The sequence below is a fragment of the Manacus candei genome, unplaced genomic scaffold (genome assembly GCF_025592945.1).
Source record: "Manacus candei isolate 608988 ecotype Guabito, Panama unplaced genomic scaffold, ASM2559294v1 h1tg000046l, whole genome shotgun sequence".
Classification (NCBI taxonomy): domain Eukaryota; kingdom Metazoa; phylum Chordata; class Aves; order Passeriformes; family Pipridae; genus Manacus; species Manacus candei.
The window spans coordinates 10,734,141-10,754,798 of record NW_026138094.1 but is presented as its reverse complement, the minus strand read 5'-3'; the positions used below and the strand labels follow the sequence as shown (position 1 = coordinate 10,754,798).

The 20,658-nt window shown below is 45.2% G+C and overlaps 1 protein-coding gene across 9 annotated transcripts in view; it reads right to left on the bottom strand.

The window, feature by feature from the left end:
• The window catches only part of CHD2 (chromodomain helicase DNA binding protein 2), an 84,536-nt gene that overhangs the window by 19,342 nt on the left and 44,536 nt on the right, over positions 1–20,658 (bottom strand). For 7 of the 9 annotated variants that reach the window (XM_051796674.1, XM_051796672.1, XM_051796671.1 and 4 more), the window contains 17 exons: positions 18,250–18,336; positions 12,616–12,677; positions 11,150–11,272; positions 10,691–10,837; positions 9,647–9,780; positions 8,774–8,999; positions 7,950–8,050; positions 7,307–7,351; positions 6,970–7,145; positions 6,175–6,299; positions 5,346–5,562; positions 4,625–4,714; positions 3,559–3,749; positions 2,361–2,549; positions 1,681–1,843; positions 1,174–1,326; positions 623–694 (listed from right to left, as the gene is read on the bottom strand). In XM_051796674.1, the coding sequence (XP_051652634.1) occupies positions 623–694; positions 1,174–1,326; positions 1,681–1,843; positions 2,361–2,549; positions 3,559–3,749; positions 4,625–4,714; positions 5,346–5,562; positions 6,175–6,299; positions 6,970–7,145; positions 7,307–7,351; positions 7,950–8,050; positions 8,774–8,999; positions 9,647–9,780; positions 10,691–10,837; positions 11,150–11,272; positions 12,616–12,677; positions 18,250–18,336 (2,301 nt within the window). Of the gene's footprint in view, positions 1–622; positions 695–1,173; positions 1,327–1,680; positions 1,844–2,360; positions 2,550–3,558; positions 3,750–4,624; positions 4,715–5,345; positions 5,563–6,174; positions 6,300–6,969; positions 7,146–7,306; positions 7,352–7,949; positions 8,051–8,773; positions 9,000–9,646; positions 9,781–10,690; positions 10,838–11,149; positions 11,273–12,615; positions 12,678–17,130; positions 17,225–18,249; positions 18,337–20,658 lie in introns of those variants that run through there. The other 2 variants (XM_051796680.1, XM_051796679.1) reach the window with 2 other exon arrangements.

The following is a 20,658-nucleotide window of genomic DNA, read 5'->3' as shown; positions in this document are numbered from 1 at the left end:
AAGAGTTTCTGTATCTCCTGTGCCAGCCAAGAATTCCCTTCCAGCCCAGGCTTCTGGAGTGAGGAAAGGTATTTGTCATGGCTGGGCTGACTGACACAAAAACAAGTGCCTTGCACCAGTCACTGTGAGTCAGCAATCCTGGATGAGAGGTTTGAGATATCCTCTCATATTACACTGCAGACTTTCACCTCCAACACCAGACTCCACTGCCTGCCAACACTAAAAATCCTCCTTTTGCCTTCGCTATTTCATATCCAAAACCAGCTTCAGATTGGAATCATTTAACAACCATCTCTCATTGTTCAGACCAGAATCATTTAACAACCATCTCTCATTCTTCAGACCATAGGGAGAGCATTGCTAAACTCTGGCTCTTCCCAGCCTCTTCTGGACTTTCTGGAGTTGTGACTTGCAGCCCTGTTCCTTGGACATGGCAGATTTAAAACAAGCAACATGGCCAGTTGCAAAACCTGCTATATCTGTGTCTTCAAAAGTATCTGGGGTCCTGTAAAAAGAAATGAACTGAACTAATCCCCTCTTGGCAGTCACAACCTGTGGCTCAGCCACAACACCCACTGCCCGGGCAGCCCACCCGGCCCCTCCTGAGGCAGGACTGTGGTACCTCGGAGCCGTCGGCGTTGAAGTGATCCAGCGCCTGCTTTCGGATCTCCCCCTTGATCGAGCCGTCCAAGCGCTGGAAAAATCAACAACAGTGATAAAAGAAAGAAGGTAAAGGAGCCCTGAGGAACTGGTGCACCCAGGTCCTGCAAGCCCTACAGCCCCTCTCGCAGCCTGCAGCGTTTGATTGTCAAAAATAACCTCCAATTAAAAATAACTGCTCTGCCTCAGCTGTGTCACAAGGACAGGGGGGATGCTCACACAGTGGGTGACACCACAGCTCCCATTACAGGCTCTCAGCCAGGCTCTCTGTGTTCACTCTCCTCTCCTCAGGGTTTATCACAGGACACAGGCCAAAGGGGCCTGTCAAAGGAGTTTTGCAGAGATATGGCCACACTGAAATGAAGGGACATGCCAGTTCCCTGCAGTAAGTGCAACCTGTAATCCCAGCCACCAGCCTCTGGGAAACTCAATGACTCCCGTTGCTCAAGCTCCCTCTGCATTTTCATACATTTTCAAGAGAACCCCACTGTTCTGCATGCTGATGTTTCTCACCTGAAAAGGGTAGTGTTTGATAGTCAGGTACTCTGCCAGGATGTCCAGCATCCTCACCATCTGGGAGAAGATCAGCACTCTGTTGCCTCTCTCCCGCAGCCTGGTCAGCAGCTTGTCCAAGAGAATTAGCTTTCCACTGCTCCTGATCAGAGACTGAAGAAATAACCATCATTCCAGCTGATGTTTTCCAATCTTACATTATACAGACATGCACAGAACTGCTTCTTTTGGGGTCATGCATCTCTTGTACATCTTTAATCGAATCCTCTGGATTTACACAGCAGAGGCCACACACAAAATGAATCATTCAAGACATGTTACACTGCCTGCAACTCCTGCTCTAGATGTCCACAAAATGTTGCCTCCATTGAACTCTCCACTGAGAGTTCAAGTGGCTTAGTTGTGCAGACTAATTCTAAAAGAGAAACCACAGATGTTATCTTGCTAGGAGGACAGAAGGAAGAGGGAAGTTAAGGAAAAAAGGTGGTGACCAAAGGCACCACTCACCTGCAGGGTCTCAAGGCCATTCTCTCTCTCGTTTTCCTCAGGAGGTTTGATAAGGTAGCAATGGTTGCAGCACTTTTTCAGTTCCATCACAATGTTCAGGAAACCAGATGTGCTTCCCCTTGTTCCCTTTGAAAGAGCTTTGTAGTTTCTTGTCAAAATCCACCTGCAGGCAGGAAAAATGAAAGTCCAGATCATTTCACAGCCCAGAGTGCACCTGCCGGAGTCTTGGAGGAACAAAACCTTCCGGGAACTCTCGTTTAGGCATCAGAACTACCTCTATCTATCTCTCCTCCCTCTATCTCTCCTTACTTCTTTTACAGGACGTTGCTCACTAGAAACCATGACCTTAATTTCCTATTGATATTATCACAGTTTAATATTGAACAGCATCACAATTTTGTGCAGATCTTTACTCCCCCAGGAAAGATGTAACCACTGTCCTGCAAAGCTCGCCAACTGAACTGTATTATTCTACAAGAGCATCTCCAGTGGGCTGGAGATGATTTTTTAGAAGGAAAGATACCAACTACCCTACCTCAGCTTCCTACTGGGAAGCTCATGGTACTACAGGTGATGGCTGTCATATTGCAGTCTGAAGGCCACAGTATCCACAGTATATTGAAACACATTCCCAAGGCCCATTACTACTGGCACTCCCAATAACTTATTAAATGACTCACTTGTAATACTGTTTCTGCAGAGCAGACATTTCCACCCGGAGGATCTGCTCCACTTTGGCTGGCAAAGATTTCTCCACATCCTTCTTCACTCTTCGTAGGAGAAAAGGCTCCAGGACTTTGTGAAGGCTTTGGTAGCCATTCTCTCTACCTTTCCCGTGATCCTCTTCAAAATCCTCCCAGAACTCAAACCTAGCAACAGAAATGAGGAGCAGGGAGAGGTCAGAATGTCTTGTCTTACGGCACCACACAGCATCTATCAGATATGCTCCTGCTGCACAGGACAGGAGATCATCAGTTGAATGGAAACACAGTGGAAGATAACAGGTTCACTCTGCTCTTGCTAACTAAGCAGATTGGTGGCAAAGCTAGAAGCTCTTTGGGCTTAGGCGCCTTCCTAACATCTTATATTTGAGCTCCACGCTGACTCCAAGGACCCAAACTTCCAAGTTTTCCAGTATTTTACTCTGCTGACATTTAACTGGCAGCAGTTTCCAAACTTTCCACAGTGCCTTCCCCCAGGCAGCGCTTTGACAACTGGACTGTTTTACCCTGCTCTGAAGGCTTTTTTGGATTGCTGCTTCCTCTAACAGCTCCTTTGAAATGTGGAGATATGCTCCTCCTCCACTTGGGAGACCCCAAACCCATCCTTCTCTCTTTCTGCGATCCAACAAAAAGAATTTGGGGGACAGTTCTTTTTTCAGTCAAACATGACTTTAGTGAGCTTTGGGGCATGCTTGCCTTAGCCCTAGCAATGCCCATAGATCATTTTATTTTAAAGAAATCAAAGTATTTGTTATACTGTGGACACACAGTCAGCCAAACAGCACTGTCCTGGAGTGACATTCTCAGGGCCTGCCATGAAATGGTTGGCGAGGGTGCCTGAACCACAGTGTACTGGAAACCTCAGAAATGGCTGATTGCTTGAAACAAATTTAGCTTTTTAGAGATGTCTCAAAGACAGCAGACAGATTTAAAAGGCACGTATCAGGTTTCCCCATTCAGTTTGCTGCCAGAAACACTCCTTGTGTTAGTCATTTAACCTCTGATTTTCCCCACCAGTGTCTGTTCCCCTTTCATTGCTGTCACTCCACCAAGTTTAATTCAGGGATTTAATTCAGGGATTTCTGCCATTCTGCACTCCCTTGAGCCTATTTAACAGACAAGAATGGACACGGAGGTATTTCTTGGAAGGACTCACTTCTCTGGCATGATGAAATGCAGCAGGGACCAGAGCTCCTTGAGTGAATTTTGAAGCGGGGTGCCGGTGATCAGCAGCCTGTGGTTAGACTTGAAATCAATCAATGTTTTGTACAGCAAAGAGTCGTCATTTTTCAACCGATGGGCTTCATCCACGCCTAGAAAGGCCCAGTTAATACTTCCCAAAACAGTCTGGAGGAAGAGAAGAAAAGAAACACAGGCGCCAAGGAGACGCTGGGTCAGACAGCCCCACCACCTTGCCCAGGCCTTTCTCTCCACGGCCAGTGTGTGCAGCCCAGGACATCCTGCCCCAGTCAGACTTCGTCTCACAAGAGTTTCTTGCTAACAAAATGTGGAGACCAAGATGCCTACACGAGTTTTTCCTCCCCAGAAATGAAAAGGTGAACGTTAGCCATGCCACGTAACACTCCTGCCATACCTGGACAGTCCTGCAGTAAGTACACCTATCTTAATCCTCCTTTGCTTTACCCAGAAAGCACAGTCCTCCCCCAGCTCTTTATTTCCCTCTTTCTCCATGCCCTTGGGACCTTGGGTAGCACTAGGCCCACTGCAGCAGCAGCAGGAGAGCAGACGAACAAGACTAAAAAGTTGAGGTAATCTGAGTTGTGATTTTTTTTTTTTTAAAAAAAGCTTTCTTTGATTCCTGCTAGGACTCAGTGATGTACTGACAGGGCTGATGAGTATTTCCTAAGCAGACAGATTTCTCCCAGGTGCAAAAATACAGATATTGCTAACACTGTGGCCAAAAGGTCAGTGTAATGTTTTGTTCTCTTAACAAGCCTAAATTAAATCAGGTAAAAATCCAGCTACTGTCCTGCCAGATGCCTCACAGGTGAAAAGAATAAAACAACTGTGCAGAGCAAGAGTGAAGAGACGATAACATGTGTCCCACATTCCCTGTGTATTACTGGCAAGTGAAAGGAAATAGTAGCTGTATGTTGTCCATCACCATAGAGGGAAGAGGTGAAACCCACTAGCTAGGGACTGGCTTCCCCCTTTGAAATGAGAGAAAGTTTAAGTAAAAACATTCTTGGACCATTGCTCACCTTATCCTTGAGGAGGATCTCATATGTTGTGATAAGTGCATTAAATTTCAATCTTTTAGACTGAGAATGAATCCACTCATATTCACGTATCTGTGAGGGGAAACAGATGTTAGCTTTAACCAAGGTTATCAAAAGGAAAGAGTTAGCAATCATTATTTTAATGTAACTGTACACAGAGACTCCAACCAAGTCCAAAACCCTGTTGTTCAAGGTACCATTTGATGAGCTCAGGGTGCCCACGGAGCAGCTTGTTTTACTGCACACATGGTTCAACTGCCCTTGCACAGGTAACAAAATAAGGTCAACTTGCTCTTGTAACTTTAACCTCATCAGCTAAATGAGTGTCACCTCACTGTGGACACCACTAGACTCCCAACACTTGTGTGCTCTGTTGTCTGAATAATTCCAGACACAGGAGACAAGCACTTTTACACTGCTGGACTCCTCACTGCAGCATGTTTCAGCCCAGTAGTAGTTTCTAGACTCTGAGAAAAAACAGTACTCCTGTGCTCAATCCAAGAGGGAAAATAGGGTATAAAATTCCCTGCAGCAGAAGATTACAGCCATGAGCTGTTACACCAGCTTCAGCTGCCTGCAGTGCTGCCAGTAACATTCAGCAGCCTCTCCAGCAGAACGTGTGTCACACACGTCACACAGAAGCTGCTGTTTTGCACCCAGTGCTTCAATCCAACCCCTCACCCTTTGCTCTCTGATTACACACCATGTTCCTGCTCATGAGGTCTCCGATGTAAACCACCACATTTATCTCGGGTGCCCACACTTCGAACTCCCTCTGCCACGAGGTGAGAGTGGACAAGGGCACGACCACCAGGAAAGGGCCATACAGCTGGTGCTGATGGAACAGGTATGACAGGAATGATATTGTCTGAATCGTCTTGCCCAGTCCCATTTCGTCAGCCAGGATCACACTGTTGTTCCTGGGAAAGAGGAGAACAAACAAAATGCTGTCTGAGTGCAAGTTTCTGCCACTAGCAATTTAGTGTGCTCCAGAGGAACAGCAATCCACAGCAAGGATGGGCAGTGCAAAAATAGTTATCTGAACACTTCCAAGTGGATCTCAGGGACATCCAGACTGTACATGGCACAATAACATGCAAAAATGAACTATGATGACTCCAAACTGGAGGACAAAGGCAAAGGAGAGGAGAATCAGTGGCCTAATTTTAGAAGGACATTTCTCAAAGATTTCAGTGAGTATATAAACGTGCTAAGACAGAAACCTTTTTTTCCATTAAGTCAATGGAAAACTAGGACTGATATGTACCAGGCTCACACAACAGCCAAATTCAGCACGTCAACAGGCCCAGACAGGGAAAATGCTTTTTGTTTTCACACAAGGTTTCTAGAGTTCATGCTTTAGATGGTTTAGATGGTTTCTGCTTGCAATGCAGCTGGGCATGATAACATTTGAAATCCTTCAAGCTGCAGAAGGAGGGTGGGTAAGGACCCCACTCGAAAACAGGAGGGCCAAATCCTACTGGAGCGAAAACTAGGAGACAGAAAATGACTGTCACAGCATCTGTACATACTTGCACCAGGAGTGAGCGAGCCAGTTGAGGCCCTCCAGCTGGTAATCCCGCAGCTCCAGGTTCTCACCGCCGATGTACGAGGGCTGCTTCTTCAAGGCAACAAACCTCGGTCTCTGCTTCAACACCTGAAAAAGATGCTGCCATAAGTCCACTGAAGAGAAGGACAAAATAGTCAGTGGTTGAAAGGCTGAAAATTTAGCAATGATATCTAGGAATTCAGCAAAGACTGCATTTCTTTTCATTGATTCAAGTCCCAGCTAGTGCTTGTGTCTGCATTTCTTGTGATTTGCCTGCTGTTGTCTGGTTCTGAGGATCAGGGTTCTGAGTCCCCCCAAGAGCACAGTAAGCTGAGCATAAAGCACACAGATGGAATAAACTCCACTTTCTTCTTTGCCCTCTTTTGATTTTCCTCCCATTATTTCTGTCCCTCTCCTCCACTGTATCAGCATCTTGCAGGTTTCCTCTTTTACCAGGTGTGCTGTTTTTTCATCCAACTGATATTAAAACTCCTGCAGCTCCTTCTGAGGAGGAAGCACTTTGCAAGGCTTAATTAAGGCTCCCACTCCCCAGGGGGGACATAATGTTCTCACTGTGCACAGAGTAAATGAAACTTAAAGGGGTTCACATCTCTGCCTAAAGTACAATACGAGAACAGCAAACAACGCTTCCAACACAGGTGGGAGGATGGGAAAATGTTCTCTGACATTTACCCTGACAAAACTTCATGTTCCCACTGCTTGCATCACCCCCCAGCCTGGAGAAACCCAGTAAAGGAGAGGAAAGAAGCCAGCAAACCTTGCAGTCCCGGGTGGGAATTGTTTTGGAGTTGTTCCGACTATTGAAGCTGTCGATGCAGTGCTGAAATTTCTTGCTTATCAGAGCCTCATCTTCCCAGCTGCACTCAGCATAGGGCAGCCCCATCCACTTACACAGGTATTCGGGGTCATTTGAGGATGTTTTGCGACTGTTTGCTGTAAAATATGCAAAACCAAAGCCCAAACCTCAGTACCTGTGGTTGAGCGGCTGAACCACAAGCGCAGTTCACAGGCACAGGCTGAGCCACCCCTACAGCCACGAGACAGGTCTGGACAAAGTAGGAAAAGTGCAGAGGGACTAAAAAATGCTCCTTTACCTGGGAAATCCGAATGTCCCGTGGCAGACTTGCTGGTCTTCACAGCTGTGTTTGGAGAGAGAAGGGACAACAGGATTGGTGTGCTGTCAGCCAGCAGAGGGAGCAGGGAAGGCTGTCACTGCCATACACCACAAGTTTTTATAGGAATTCTATTGGAAACAGATTAAATAGCTCTCCAAGCCAGTTCCCAAAGCAACTGAGCGTTGGCACCTCTAACTGACGTGACTGTGATATTACCAGTGCTGGTTTTATTAATTAATCATGACAATCTAACCCTGAGCTGCCTTGCAGCCTAACCACATCCTCAACAACAGAAAGTGGTCATCACAAAAGCCAGGCCTGTACTGCTGCTTGGGATACAAACACCTTGCATCCAGAGGGCTGAAGTCAAAGAACTTCAGCAGCAGCAACACTCCAGATAGGGAGAGTGACAGATTTCTATTGCTTGTAAATACAGATCTGTAAACCTGGATTCCTACTGTCCAAATGCCTAAATTTCACACAATGAAATACACCATTTTTTTCAATTCAGAGACACTGAGGTACAGGGAAGATGAGAGAACTGTATGGTCATTTTGCTTTCATAGAGATTAAAGACCTCAATCTTACTTCACGCCTTTACAAAAGCATTGGCTTCACTTACCAATTACTCTCTCCACTATTTGATACTGTTTGTTCAGCTCTGAAGCCAGCTCTTGTTGGCAGTTGAAATATTCCACATCTTCAGGTGATACTTTGCCCAGCCTAGATGCAAAAAAATCCAAAAAACCCGCTATAATGCTTCTGTCATAATGCTTGTGGATGTCATATATAGAAGATCTACTTTCCTATATGGTTCTGTCATTCAGACAAGCCAACGGAGCAGACTACTGCTTATATGACATGTTTCTTAAATTTCCCATAATTATAAATCTTTACTGGAAGCAAATGTCACAGATGTTCAGACTGTCTACCTGTTAAATGATGCCCTATTCTGATGCACAAGCCAGTCTCAAAACCTGAATCAGAGAGAAGTGGAAGCTGCTACTCCAGCTTTAGCACTTTGGAAATACACCTTAGCTCCCCTTATAGTTCCTGGGGCAGCTGGACATAAACTGATGCAAAAACTTGCACACAGACAAGCCCACAATTAACAAGAGTTAATAAGGCTGCAAGGCCTCACAGCACCTCTCGGGCCAGGCAAATTTGTGCAACATTTACTTGTTGTCAGCTACCCCAATTCTTAAGCCTGGGAAGTGGCAACAGTGTAGGTTTCATGCCTCTTCCTCTCCATTTCACAGACATCAACACCACAGGTATCATCTCTACGAGCAGGGATGTTCCTCGAGTGGGTTAAGAGAGACCAGAGTTTTGTGCACATGAAACACACTTTGCAAGAAGAAATCAAGTGTTTTCAGTCTCGACTCTGCAAACCTCTGGCTAAAGACGACTTGCCCGAGGCCAAATCACCAGTTGAGTGAAGCCTACCATTGCTTGATCTCCTCCTCTTTTTTCTTGAAGTTTTCTAGCTTTTTCAGGCCCTTCACTTTCTGCTGCTGCAAGGACTCTTCGCTCTCCCAGGTGCTGTGGATGTAGGACCAGCCTTTCCACTTGATCAGGTACTGAACTTCCCCCTCATCCTTTTCAGGATCGAAGTCCGCGCTGGGGTTGCCGTTGGCTTCGGTCGCATAAACGGTGGTGGAAGCACCAATGGCTGCAAGAGAAATCAGGCTGCAGTTGGTACCTTCCTTATCAACCACTGGACTTCAACTGCATTAGAGCAGAAAGGTACTCCTCTAATACATCTTTTGTGGAAGCACAAAGAATATCCTACAGATTCTGCAATCCTATAAGGCAGGAACACAAAAGTTTTCCATACAACAGAACCTTTTAAACTCTCTCTCTTGTAAGTACCTTTTCTTTAAGTATAATCAAAGGTCTCTTGAAAAGTTCACAACCATTCAGTTTTACAAAAACACTTTTGTAAGGGCTTTGAGAACAAAACATCAGCTTTATTTTCATTATGGCTTTGTCAATGGGGCTATGAAAACTGACTCCACTGGAAGATCTATTTTATATTTCAAAGAAGAGAAAAGCAGGAATTGCAGAACAATGACTGCATCTTTAAAATGTGTTCAGGCTAAATGAAAGCTGCTGAACACATAAACTAGAGATTCTAGGTTTTTCAATACTACATGTTACCAAAGCTGCTACAAGACATAAATAAGAGGCACAGAGGAAAGGGTCAAAAGCACTGAAATAATCCTTGGTCCCCCTCTGAAGTCCCAAAAGCATTGTACCAGCTCAAGAGAAACTATGAGTGCACAATCAGAAATAAAGGCTTTTTCCAGAACTACACACCTCCTTTTTTTCCAAGCCTGATGTCCAAGACTTTCTCAATAGTTTCACTGTTGTCTTGCTGTTCATCAGCTCCTTCCCCAGTCATTTCTATCAGGTCATCAGAATCTGTCTCAAAATCATCATCTTCTTTGTAACTGAATAAGAACAAAACCAAACTGATTTAAAGCCCCCGACTCCTCCCAGTCCACAAACACACAGAACAGCACAGACTGTGGAGCACCTTCTCCACCATTTATCCCAGGGTTCAGTGAATGTTCAGCACACACATGTCTTAAGTCATCTACTCAGTATTTTTCCCCAAGACACCCAGATAGCTACACTTTATCAGGCTAATCCTCTATCTTGTCCAGGTAAGTTTTTCTGACCATGGCTAACATCAGATGCTCCATAAGGAGGTGGAACAGTTGTTGCAGCAGAAGAAAGGCTATCAACAGAGAAAGTCTCCACTATCCAGGGAAAGATTATTTTTTAAAAACAGAGGTTTCAGAGCATCAAAAGCTTGCATGGGTGCCTATACTGCTCTAGGAACTACACTTCTTATCTTTGATGAATGTTTAACCACCACAAAATATTATTTGAGTGGCTCTTTGCAACTCCCTTACTAAGAGTGCTGAAAGGTAAGAAGGCATATTGGGGAATGGACAAAGCTTTACCTCCACCGTGCCTGAACACTGTGTCCTAAGGCATAACCCATCAGCCACTCTCAGATAATTGCTCCAATCCAGGACAGCTGCTCCCTTTTGCTCATTTTCAACTATTATTTGCAATTATTAATCTCATCTGAAGCTTCTTTAGAAACATTACACAAACCCCCTCACATTTCTCTAAGAGGAATTGGTAAATACTCCCTCCTTTACAGATGGCAAAACAAGGCAAAGGCAGATGTTCACAGCATGAACCTGTCAAAATAACCACACCTCAGCCACAGGTATGTGCAGGGCAGAGCAGGGTCTCTGCAGGATCACTCAGGCAGTCAAGAGTCCCCCAGTGCTCCCTCCTCCCCACCCAGCTCTCATCATTGAGCAACCCCACACTTCTTCATACCTGACATTTTTGGCTGCTCTTCGTCGAGTTTGTCTCTTGGGGGTCTCATCATCTTCGTCATCATCGTCATCTTCAGATGAGTCTGGTTTCTTTCTCTTCCCACGCTGGACTTTGTGGGGCTTTTTAACACCAGTTTTGGCCACTGTTCTAAAATAAGAATTAATAAAGCCATAATACAGCATGGTTTATGTAAACATCTGCTTTAGTAAGTCTTTTAGAATGCATGAATCTCAAATATTAGACTCCTAAGGGCTTTAGTCTGCTCTAACTATCATGGAAACCACTGTGTCACTCACTGGAGCACTAGATGGGGTGATGAGGAAGTACTAGGCCCTAGGTTTACTAGGTCGTGAACGAAGTTAATATTACAGGAAAAAAGCCACATTCTTTAGTGACAAATAGACATTTTCTCTCCACCCAGCACAGGCAGGAAAAGAGATTGAACCAAACAGTCCTTACCTCCTTTGGACAGGTCTTCTTGCTTTAATTTTCTTCGGTTCAGGCTCACTCTCTCCACTGGTGCCTTGCTCCCCTCCATCTTCATCCTCCTCTCCAGCAGACACCTCTCTTTTCCATTTAATTCTACAGTCAGAAATGTAGGTCATGAAGGGCAATGATATTTCTACACAAATACTTGGCTGAACAGACATCCAAGCCATCAAGGCCATAACTACAAGAGAAAGTTCCAGGCTGCACCCTTGGCTGTTCAGTGCAATGCAGGGGGGATGTGATGGTGCAATTCTCTGCTTTTAAGAGGTCTTAGGCACCTGTGTTTTGATTCACAAAGTAGTAGGATTGCCTTGATCTCTTGAGTGAGAGCAGCTCTTACCACATACAATGTGCTGGTGGCAGAGCTGTACTGCTCACAACTGGGTGGGCAAGGGCTTCAATTGATTGATGTTTTCTCTACTTCTCCATTTTTGAAATGGGCTGGAAAGATCTGAAGTGCTCACTATCGCTTATGGAGTACGAGCCACAACATTCACAGTTCCATGAGCTCCTTGGAGCCCAGAAAATGGAGCAAGAAGTCTCTTGCCATCTAAATTCAGGGGATTAAAGTTTCCAAGTGTGAAGCCAAATCATGCTGTACCACTAGTGGAAGGAAGCATGTTCTCTGTGGGCAGCTCAGAGCAAAGCTGCAGCTCCAAAATGCCATTGGAAGGAGCCCCTCCTCTGTCCGAGGGGGCATGGAGAGTCCACAAGGATCATTCCCCTTGCCCAGGAGAGGTCCATACTACCACAGTCCTCCCTGTGCTTTATCACCTTCCCTCCTGCACTGATGTGTACAGCTAAATGAAGAGTTAAAAGACAAAATGCAGGAGAAAGGGAGCAGAATCACGTGGCTGTGCTTAAGTTTTCTCCAGCAAGCAGCTCACAGTTCTGTGGTTCCCTTTAGTGCTTGGAAAAATTAAAAGATACTTATTAGATGGGAAAAGGCAGTAAAATATGACTGTAAGTGAACTCAGATATGGTGCTCAGACACCTAAAACATTCTTTATGGAATTTATTTTGTTTTAATAGAGGGTTATAAAAGATAGGAGAGGATAATAATTTGGTATTTTATTCTCAGATAATCGAAAAGGTGGGAGGAGAAAGGATTAAATTGTTTTAAGTATCTCTGAAGGAGAATCAGTAAGCTGATGGAGAAGTGAAAGACTGACAACAGAAAGTGAACCTGACTTGTTCAGATTCCATCACAGGCATAGTGGGAAAATACAGACAAAAGCTGGGAAATTGCATCCGTCTGTAGATCCATTTTCATACTTGAATTTTAGTAATCCAAAGTATTTTTACTGGAAATATTAAAATTATTTATTTTACAAATTCGCCATGTTGACAACTCCCAGCAAGCAATCCTGTGCACTACTGTTCTGAAAAATAAACCAAAGTACCACCATTCAAAACCCTTTCCCTAGAAAACTTACTTTCTTTTCAACTGCTTCTGACGTCTTCTTTTTGGGCTCTCATTTTCAGATTCACTACTTGCCTTTAATTGAAAAGAAAGAAAATCAGGTTGTAGGCTTCACTCTGGACTGACTCCTCAAGGATGCAACTGAAACATGTGCACATGGGCTGAGCCCAGGCCCTTTCCCTGGAGGTGCTTTTGAGCAACGGGGCTGTGCAGTGTGTGCAACAGCCCATGGATTACAAACACACAGGGTGAATCTGTCCACCAAATGAATTATGATCTAGAAATTGATTATGATTTCTAGAAGGAAGGAAATTCTCATAAAAAGACAACATTCTCATCACAAGAGTGTCCTTGCTTTGCTGTTGGTTTTTTCTCCCACAGCCAAAGTCACTGAGGACCTGAATGGGTCAGAGCCATGTCCTGCTGCTTTCCCTCCTCCTAATCCTGCAGTCTCACCAGTGAGACTCTCTCTGGCTAAATATATCTACAGCTATTCTAACTACTTGCTGTACTGTTTTAAATGGGTGTCATTAACTCCTACAGACCAAGATAGCTAAAAAAAAAATCTTTAGGCTGGTTGTACACAACCCCATTTTCGTAAAAACTAGTCAGCCATGAAAACTGATCACCACACTTGCCCCAGAAAACACAAATAGCTAGGGACAAAACTGAAGAAACCCATATGAAATTTCTAAATGAGTATTAAGATGACAGAAGTAGCCTCCGAGGCTGCTTTCTCCGCACACTGGAAATCTTCCACTTCAAACTGCTTTTTGCTGCAGTATTCATCTTTGGCTCTAGGTACTGTCTGTCCATCACCACGGGTACCTCAGTTTGCATCCCCTGACACCCTCACACAGCTTCAACTGAGAGCTGTTCACACAAAGATTTTGTGAAACAGTATGATCTGCAACATGAAAAAGTGGAGTTTCTGGAGAGCCATGGCTCACCCCTTTGTTCTCTTTCTGCACCCTTTATTTCCATTTTCCAGCTTTCCTTCCACCAACAGAAATTTCCCTCTCACTTGCACAGTGCATCCATTAAAATACACTGAAACACTGGATGCCACCTTAGACCAAGAGCTTCTCTGCATTTCACCGTGGTTTGGTGTCAGATTTGCACGTGACACAACACCACCTTTTGCCCCAGTATCTCACTATAAACACGAGTTGATCCACCTGTTTCACAGCCCTGTGTGAAATCCCTGTCTCATTTACGAAGCATCCAGGAAGCAAGTGACTGGCAAACACCACGGAGAGCCCTACCTACCCTTACAACACAAGCCAAGCATTCCACAGATTTCAGTTTTGGCAAGCAAAAGTCCTCAGTTTCCTATTTTTCTCTTTCAATCTCTTATCTGCTTTCTGAAGTTTTGCCATTCCAATTTGGCACGATTTTTGAGAATCTGTCCCTCAGCGCACGTTTACTTTTTTCTGTCCTTTGGCAAGCCAGAGGCAAAGAGAGGTGGATTTCTCTCCTGCTCTGTGTCAGAGAAGATCACATTTGGAGAAAACCAAATACAACCTTCAGTTCTTTGAAACTAACTCCACCTCTTTGCCAAAATCCCATTTTTCAAGCTTCTAGTGTGCATCTTCCTAATGCCTGGACTCTCCCCCTGCTCTGTCACTGTCTCTACAAAGCTGATGACAATCTCTTAATGACTCGTCTTTTCCTCCTCTCTTCCTCCTTGAAAAATTTAACTTGTGACTGCAGCTCAACTGCCTTCAGTTACATTTTTCAAAAACACCATTGTCTGTTTTGGATGTGTGTCAAGCCCAGCAATATCTCCTCTGACACAGCCAGTCCCCAGCCTGAGTCATCTGCCTGACTTGTACTCCCACATCACATCCTCCCTGTCCCAGTAGAGAGTGCCAGGAAACACTGTGCCTGCAGCTCCTCAGCCTCTCCTCCCTGCTCCCTTACCACCAACCCTATCTCCTGGAAGTAAACTCCTTGGTTAAGGAAGTGCAGATGCAAACCAGAGAGCTGGGGGAACGCCAGGTCCAGAGTGTGCACCTGAGGTCCCATCTGCACTCCAGCTGCCACACACCACCATCAGGAAGCGGACTGGTTGGGAAATCACATGCAACTTGAATTTTAATAATGTCACCTCCCTGAATGGTACAAGCTAAGCCAGCAAAGTCCATCCCCAGTCCTCAGTGGGATTTTTGTCAGTCCAGCAGGAGATGCCAGGGCACACTGCTCGCCCTCAGAGCCTGAGCGCCAGCGCTGGGCTCCAGTTGCCCCTCTGGGTGCTGCCACCACGGCCAAAGGGAAAGATGACTTGTCTTCCCTTGTTCCCCCCTTCCCAACCAAACACTACAGATGTGCCCAACTTATTCCTGCACCACTACTTCCAACTGGACGGAAAGTGGAAAACAAAACAATTTGTTTTCCCCACCTCCAGCTGAAGGGATCAGCCTTCCCTCTCTGTGCGTCGCTGACTCTTCACATCTAATTAATTCTCTGTCCCAACACATAAAGTGCATATGATTTTACTACATTAATTAGGCTGCATTTTGCCATGGAGCAACACTGTACAAACATAATGATGCTGCATATGTAGTAGCACCAAGCAGAGCAACACAGCAGCAGTTTTAAAGTTCTGTTCTTTCAGATGGTCCGTAAGTGTCATTACTAGCACAGGGCATGAGAAATGGAGTCTCCAGACCACTGGAAAGGAGGCCCAGGTGAGCCTCTGGAGCTCACGATGCCTACTAGGAGAGATAAAGACTTGCTTAAACAGAGGCAAGAAATATTTCAGACTACAGTCAAAGTGAGAATTTGCTCATTTCAGGCTTAACAGTGGTCATGCTCTAGTGCTCCACAAAAGCTGGAGAACCTCAGTTCACCAGGTTAGTCTTATGTCTGCTGAACTTCTCTTTCCTAGTGAGACCAATAGTGTTTGAACTTTCAGCAAATACATGAGGCAAAGCATTGACCAAAATGCAAATGAGCAGATTTTTTTTTCCAATAATAAAACCAGTTGTATTTTCAGAATGCTCCGGTGCGTGCCTTGTGGCCTCTCTCTCTCACAGAAAAGATGCACTGTGACATTTATTACTAACTTCAATCTGAAACCACCCTTTTTAAAGTAAAAAGATCATGTCTGTTTTGGGTACATTTATTTCTTGACTGCCCCAGAATGACAGAATTATAAAACGGTTTGGGTTGGATGAGACCTTACAGACCATCTCATCCCAACCACCCTGCCATGGGCAGGGACCTTTCACTAGACCAGGTTGCTCAGAGCCCTGTTCAGTCTGGCCTTGAACACTTACAGCAATGGGGCATCCACAGCATCTCTGGGCAACCTGTGCCAGGGCCTTACCACCCTCACAGCAAAGAATTTGTTCCTTATATCTAAATTAAATTTCCCCTTTCAGTTTGAATACTCTGAAAGGCACCTGGCTTTGCACGCCTCACATCCTCTGGCTGAAACCTGAAGCTGATTTATTAACTGCAAAGAAAATGCCCGAGGAAGTAGTGTTTTTACTAAAAAACTCACACATGCTCTTGTTCCTGGAGACAACTCTAGTCTTCTGAGCAGCTCTGTGCTCTCATGCACAGCTGCACTTTTGCTTCCCGATAACTCAGCCCACGCCTGGGTATTGATCACGAGTTATCACCCTCTCTGATCACAGCTCGGGCACCTACACAATCTGCCCAGAAATCCCCAGAAGGCAACCATTTCTAACACACAAATAACCTACTCAAAGTGCTGCTCTCGGAGGACACAGTGATTGAGCAGTGCCCCAAAACCTGAACCAGCTCCTCCTACGCGCCATCTCCCTCGTGCAGGTGAGTCACGGGGCGGCACGTGGGGAGCTGTGATGCCTCATCCTTGCTCTGGTCTCTGAGCCTGCCACGCTGCCTGGGCGATGCTCTTTGCTAATCTGCAGAGAAGCATTAGGGAAGAAGGCAATTATAAGCTCCCAGACACTGTGCTGGAAGTCCCAAGCAGCAAGAGACAGGAGCAGGTCACTGGCGACAGGATTAACCCTGCAAAGGTAAAAAGCAACCTTGAGAGGTGTCAAGCGCCTTGGGTTTCTGCCGGGTCCAGCAGCAGCAAGGAGTGCTCAGCACCACGCAGGCTTGAGCTACATTATTTCCTCCCTCTTGGGTTTAGGTCTTCCAAAAGCAAGACTTTCCATGTCCTCCTGCTCCCTGCGAGGCCCCAGCACTGTGCTCCTGACACGTCACACCCTCCATCGGACTCTGCTGCAGATGGGAGCTGCCCTACAAGGACGAGTCAGTGTTGCTTTGGGGAGAGAGAGGGGAAGGGGGTGATCCAATTTTGTCACTTTTGGCTTTCTGTGTCACAGAAGTTGCAGCGGGGTCATTTGGAGGGTTGGGTGGTTTTTTTTGTTTTTTACAATATTTTGTGGTATAGCAAAGTTTTTGCATCTCAGATTTATTTTTTTTTTAACTTTATCATACCTTAAATAGTAGGAAATAAATGTATCGAAAAAAACCCAACATTTGCAAAACCACGTAATATTGTAAAACAAACAAAGATGGGACTTACCTGAGCCCCTAAGAGGGCAGTGGGGTGTGCAGCGGAGGTCTGAGGTGGGTGTGACGTCGCCGGCACAGTGCAGGCGAGCCTGGCCTTTGCCGAACTTGAAAAGGAAAACAAAAGCTACGTCAATGGTGTGTCCCAAGCCCCTTCCTAACCTGCTGCTCTGTGGGACGTCCAGCACAGGAGTCTGGGGGGGCAGATGGTGGCACTGGAGGTGCCGCAAGGCTCAACAATAACACACCAGAGCAAGGAGATCGAGACCTGCATTTGCCGTGTGACTCAGACCCCTCAAGAATTCAAATGCACGGTTTGGTGGTGAAGCACAAACAGACGGAGTCACACAGTACCACTTGGCTCCTGCTCTGCTGAAAGTCTCCCACTTATCTTCAGACTCCTAGCCCTAAGCCCCAAGCTTTCCATGGAAGCCTCTTTCTGATTCCCTTTCCCCTCTTCTACAACTTGACCTTCCTGAAGACCTGCGGATTCAGCACTCCATGTACAAACCCTGTTAGATGCAAATGAAGGTGGCAGCTAATTCCTACATCTTAAGAAAAAAACAATGTTCTAAAAAAGGAACGATTAGAAGGTTTGGCTGCCAGGCTCTGACCACTGTCACCTCCAGTTGAAGCACAAAAGACTCCCCAATATTCAATCAAAGAAAAGTGATGGCTCATAAAGCTGCAGACACGCAAATGCATTTATTAGTGGGATCCATTCCAGTATGGGCAACAATGACTGTTTTGTTGCTCTGAGGTGCTTCTGGGAACTTTCCTTTATTCCTGGTTGGATTTGTGTTGTGTTTTGGTTTTGTTCTGGTTTTTTTATTACGCAGACTCATTCTCTCCAGGGTGTTCCTACAGCAGAGCATGACTTGCATTACACCCTGTTCCAGTAATCAGATCAGTGCATGCAGATCTCAGCCCACGCAGTGTCCCACTGACTCCAGAGGTCTCAGGCCAAGAGGACGCAGCTGCAGGACTGGGACCTCAGCTGTGAGCTCCAACAGCCAAATACCAAATTAGGACTCAGAGTGTACAAAGCAATGCAGACGAGACCTCCCTTCGCTCTTTGGGTTTAGTTGGTTTTATATGTTCAGTAATCCCTCATCCTTTTTTTTTTCCTTACCTCATCTTTTATATTAAATCGTGACGGTTCTTGTCTGCTTCGGTTTGACCTCCTAACCCCATAAACATCAGGATATTCTTCCCACATCTGCAAAATAAACAGACCATCAGAAGGCCTGCTTCACCCCAATTATTTCTGACATTTCTGAGAAGTTTGATGGTGTTTTGAAAAAATGAACATAAAACCATTAGCAACCAGTAGATGGACACTTTAAAAACTGGCTGAAAAAGATTATGATTATTTTGGGGTATTTGGCAAGACTCTAAAGCAGTATGTTTTATCTCAGTGCTATCTTTACAGTGGTCCATGTTTCCACCAAGGTACAAACCACTCTCCAGCACATTGAGGCTGAAGGACAGAGTGTTGAGGTAGCCAGCCCCCTGCAGCAACGGTGCCAAAGGTAAGGAGGCACATGGAATGAATGGACCTACCAACTCAACAGGACAATTCTCTGCTAACAGATTCCAATCACAGTTCCTTTCCAGAAGGAAAACCCCATCAGCTGCCCGGAGAAACTGCCAGTAGCAACCTCAAAAGTGAACTCTGTGGCCCAGCCTGGATGGCAAACTGAGCAGGGCACCCTGTACTTTGGCAAGGTGAAGTGGCAGCTGCTGGTTCCTCTCCTGAATGCACTGATGACAATATGGTTTGGCAGCACAGGACACATGGATGTGGAGAGGTGACTGCTGGGAATAGTTGTGCTCTATGTGCTGTAATGAGGCTTTCACCAGTTTAATACACCCTGTATAGCAGCATGCAATTGTTCTTGTGGATGGACAGGAAGAGAAGGGGGAGATAAGAATGGATGCCCTAAGGGTTGTGAATGCAGAGCTGTGCTGGTGACACAGGACATCAGAAGAGCTACAGGGCAGATACAAACCACCACATATCCCTCAAACACCTACAACAGCAATTCCTCTCTCCCTCAGCAGAGCTCATCCTGTTAGTTTTCTAAATCTATTTATTCTCCTTCTTATTCTCTCTCCCTCCAGTCCTCAAATATCTCTGCAAGCCACTGGCAGGAAAAGGAAATCAAAATACACTGCCAGATGCAGCAGTGATTGGGATTAAGAGTATGATGCACACAAGGTTGTAGCCCAGCAATTTTTCCCTGCCTCTGCTAAAGGAGCAATGGGATAATGGACAGACTGTGAAGGTGTGTGCCTGCTGGGCATGCAAGTAGAGAGATAAATTCACATGAAAGAACAAATCAAAATACTCCCAAAACCATTTGAAGAACTTATCTTTCCACCTATTATATGACATGGGTTTTGAATATGGGATCAACTCCCATGACAAATCTGAATAGCACCTAACACAAATTAACCTCACCTTCATGGGTGTATCTACACAAACATCAAATAAACACTAATATAATAATTAATTGCATTGGTTATTCAAAAGGAACAGGTATCAACACGCCTAGGTTAGGCCTAGCTAAGGAAAACATCCATTAACAGAGAAATTAGGAAGGGAGAGGCTTTCTTATTAGAGGCTGCCCTGACCTTTTCATGTTTCATACTAATTATCACCCTATGAATGGATGTGCTTCCTCGTAGGATAATGTTAACATTTATTGTTAGGGACATGCTCTTAGAAGCCCTCAAAGGAGGAGAAAACTTCCTTTGGTCCCCACTTATCAACAATAAACCAGAAATTTTAATATTGTGTTACCACAACTGCCTTAGAAATGCATCCTCCCTTGCCAGTCCGAACACTGGAGGGTTTAGACATGACCTGAACCAGCAGCCTGGAGATTTGTGAGAGAGAGAAACTGGTAACAAAATCCTTCACTTCTCCCTGGCAGGTACATGGGGAGCACAGGCTGGAAGCACTGCCCTTCCTTCTGTCTTCACACATATAGCAACTTTCTCCAGAAGCAACCTGTGTGCAGTGCAAGCCACAGCTAAGGACAACTGGATGGTTACACACCCCAAACAAACAAACAAACTGACCTAACCTGATTTTCTTCCTTCCAGCTGAACTCAGTTCACTGAGTTCCTGTCTCCAAATGGGTATTTTGGCTCCTCTTTCTCACTTCACACTACACCATGTTACTCAGGTGCCTCTACCCCTCAGGCAAAGCAGATACCAGTTTCTGCACTGCAGAGGGACACCAGGTGCATTAACACCAATAATCTCATTTCCTCCTGGACAGCAAGTGGAAGGAAAACCTGGCTATCTGAAGGGGGTAGCTGGGAAGCTGGAAAAAAACAACAACAACAACAACAACAACCCCCACTGTTCTGGACATATTAACCAACAGAAGTTAAATAGCTTTTTTATTCCTCCTTTTTTTTTTTCTATATTTTTTTCAGAGGAAGACAGTGATGTAAAAAAAAAGTGGACCAAACACTAGACAAGCCTTCTCCACTGCTTCTGAGGGAGAGGGGGAGACAAGAGTGGAAA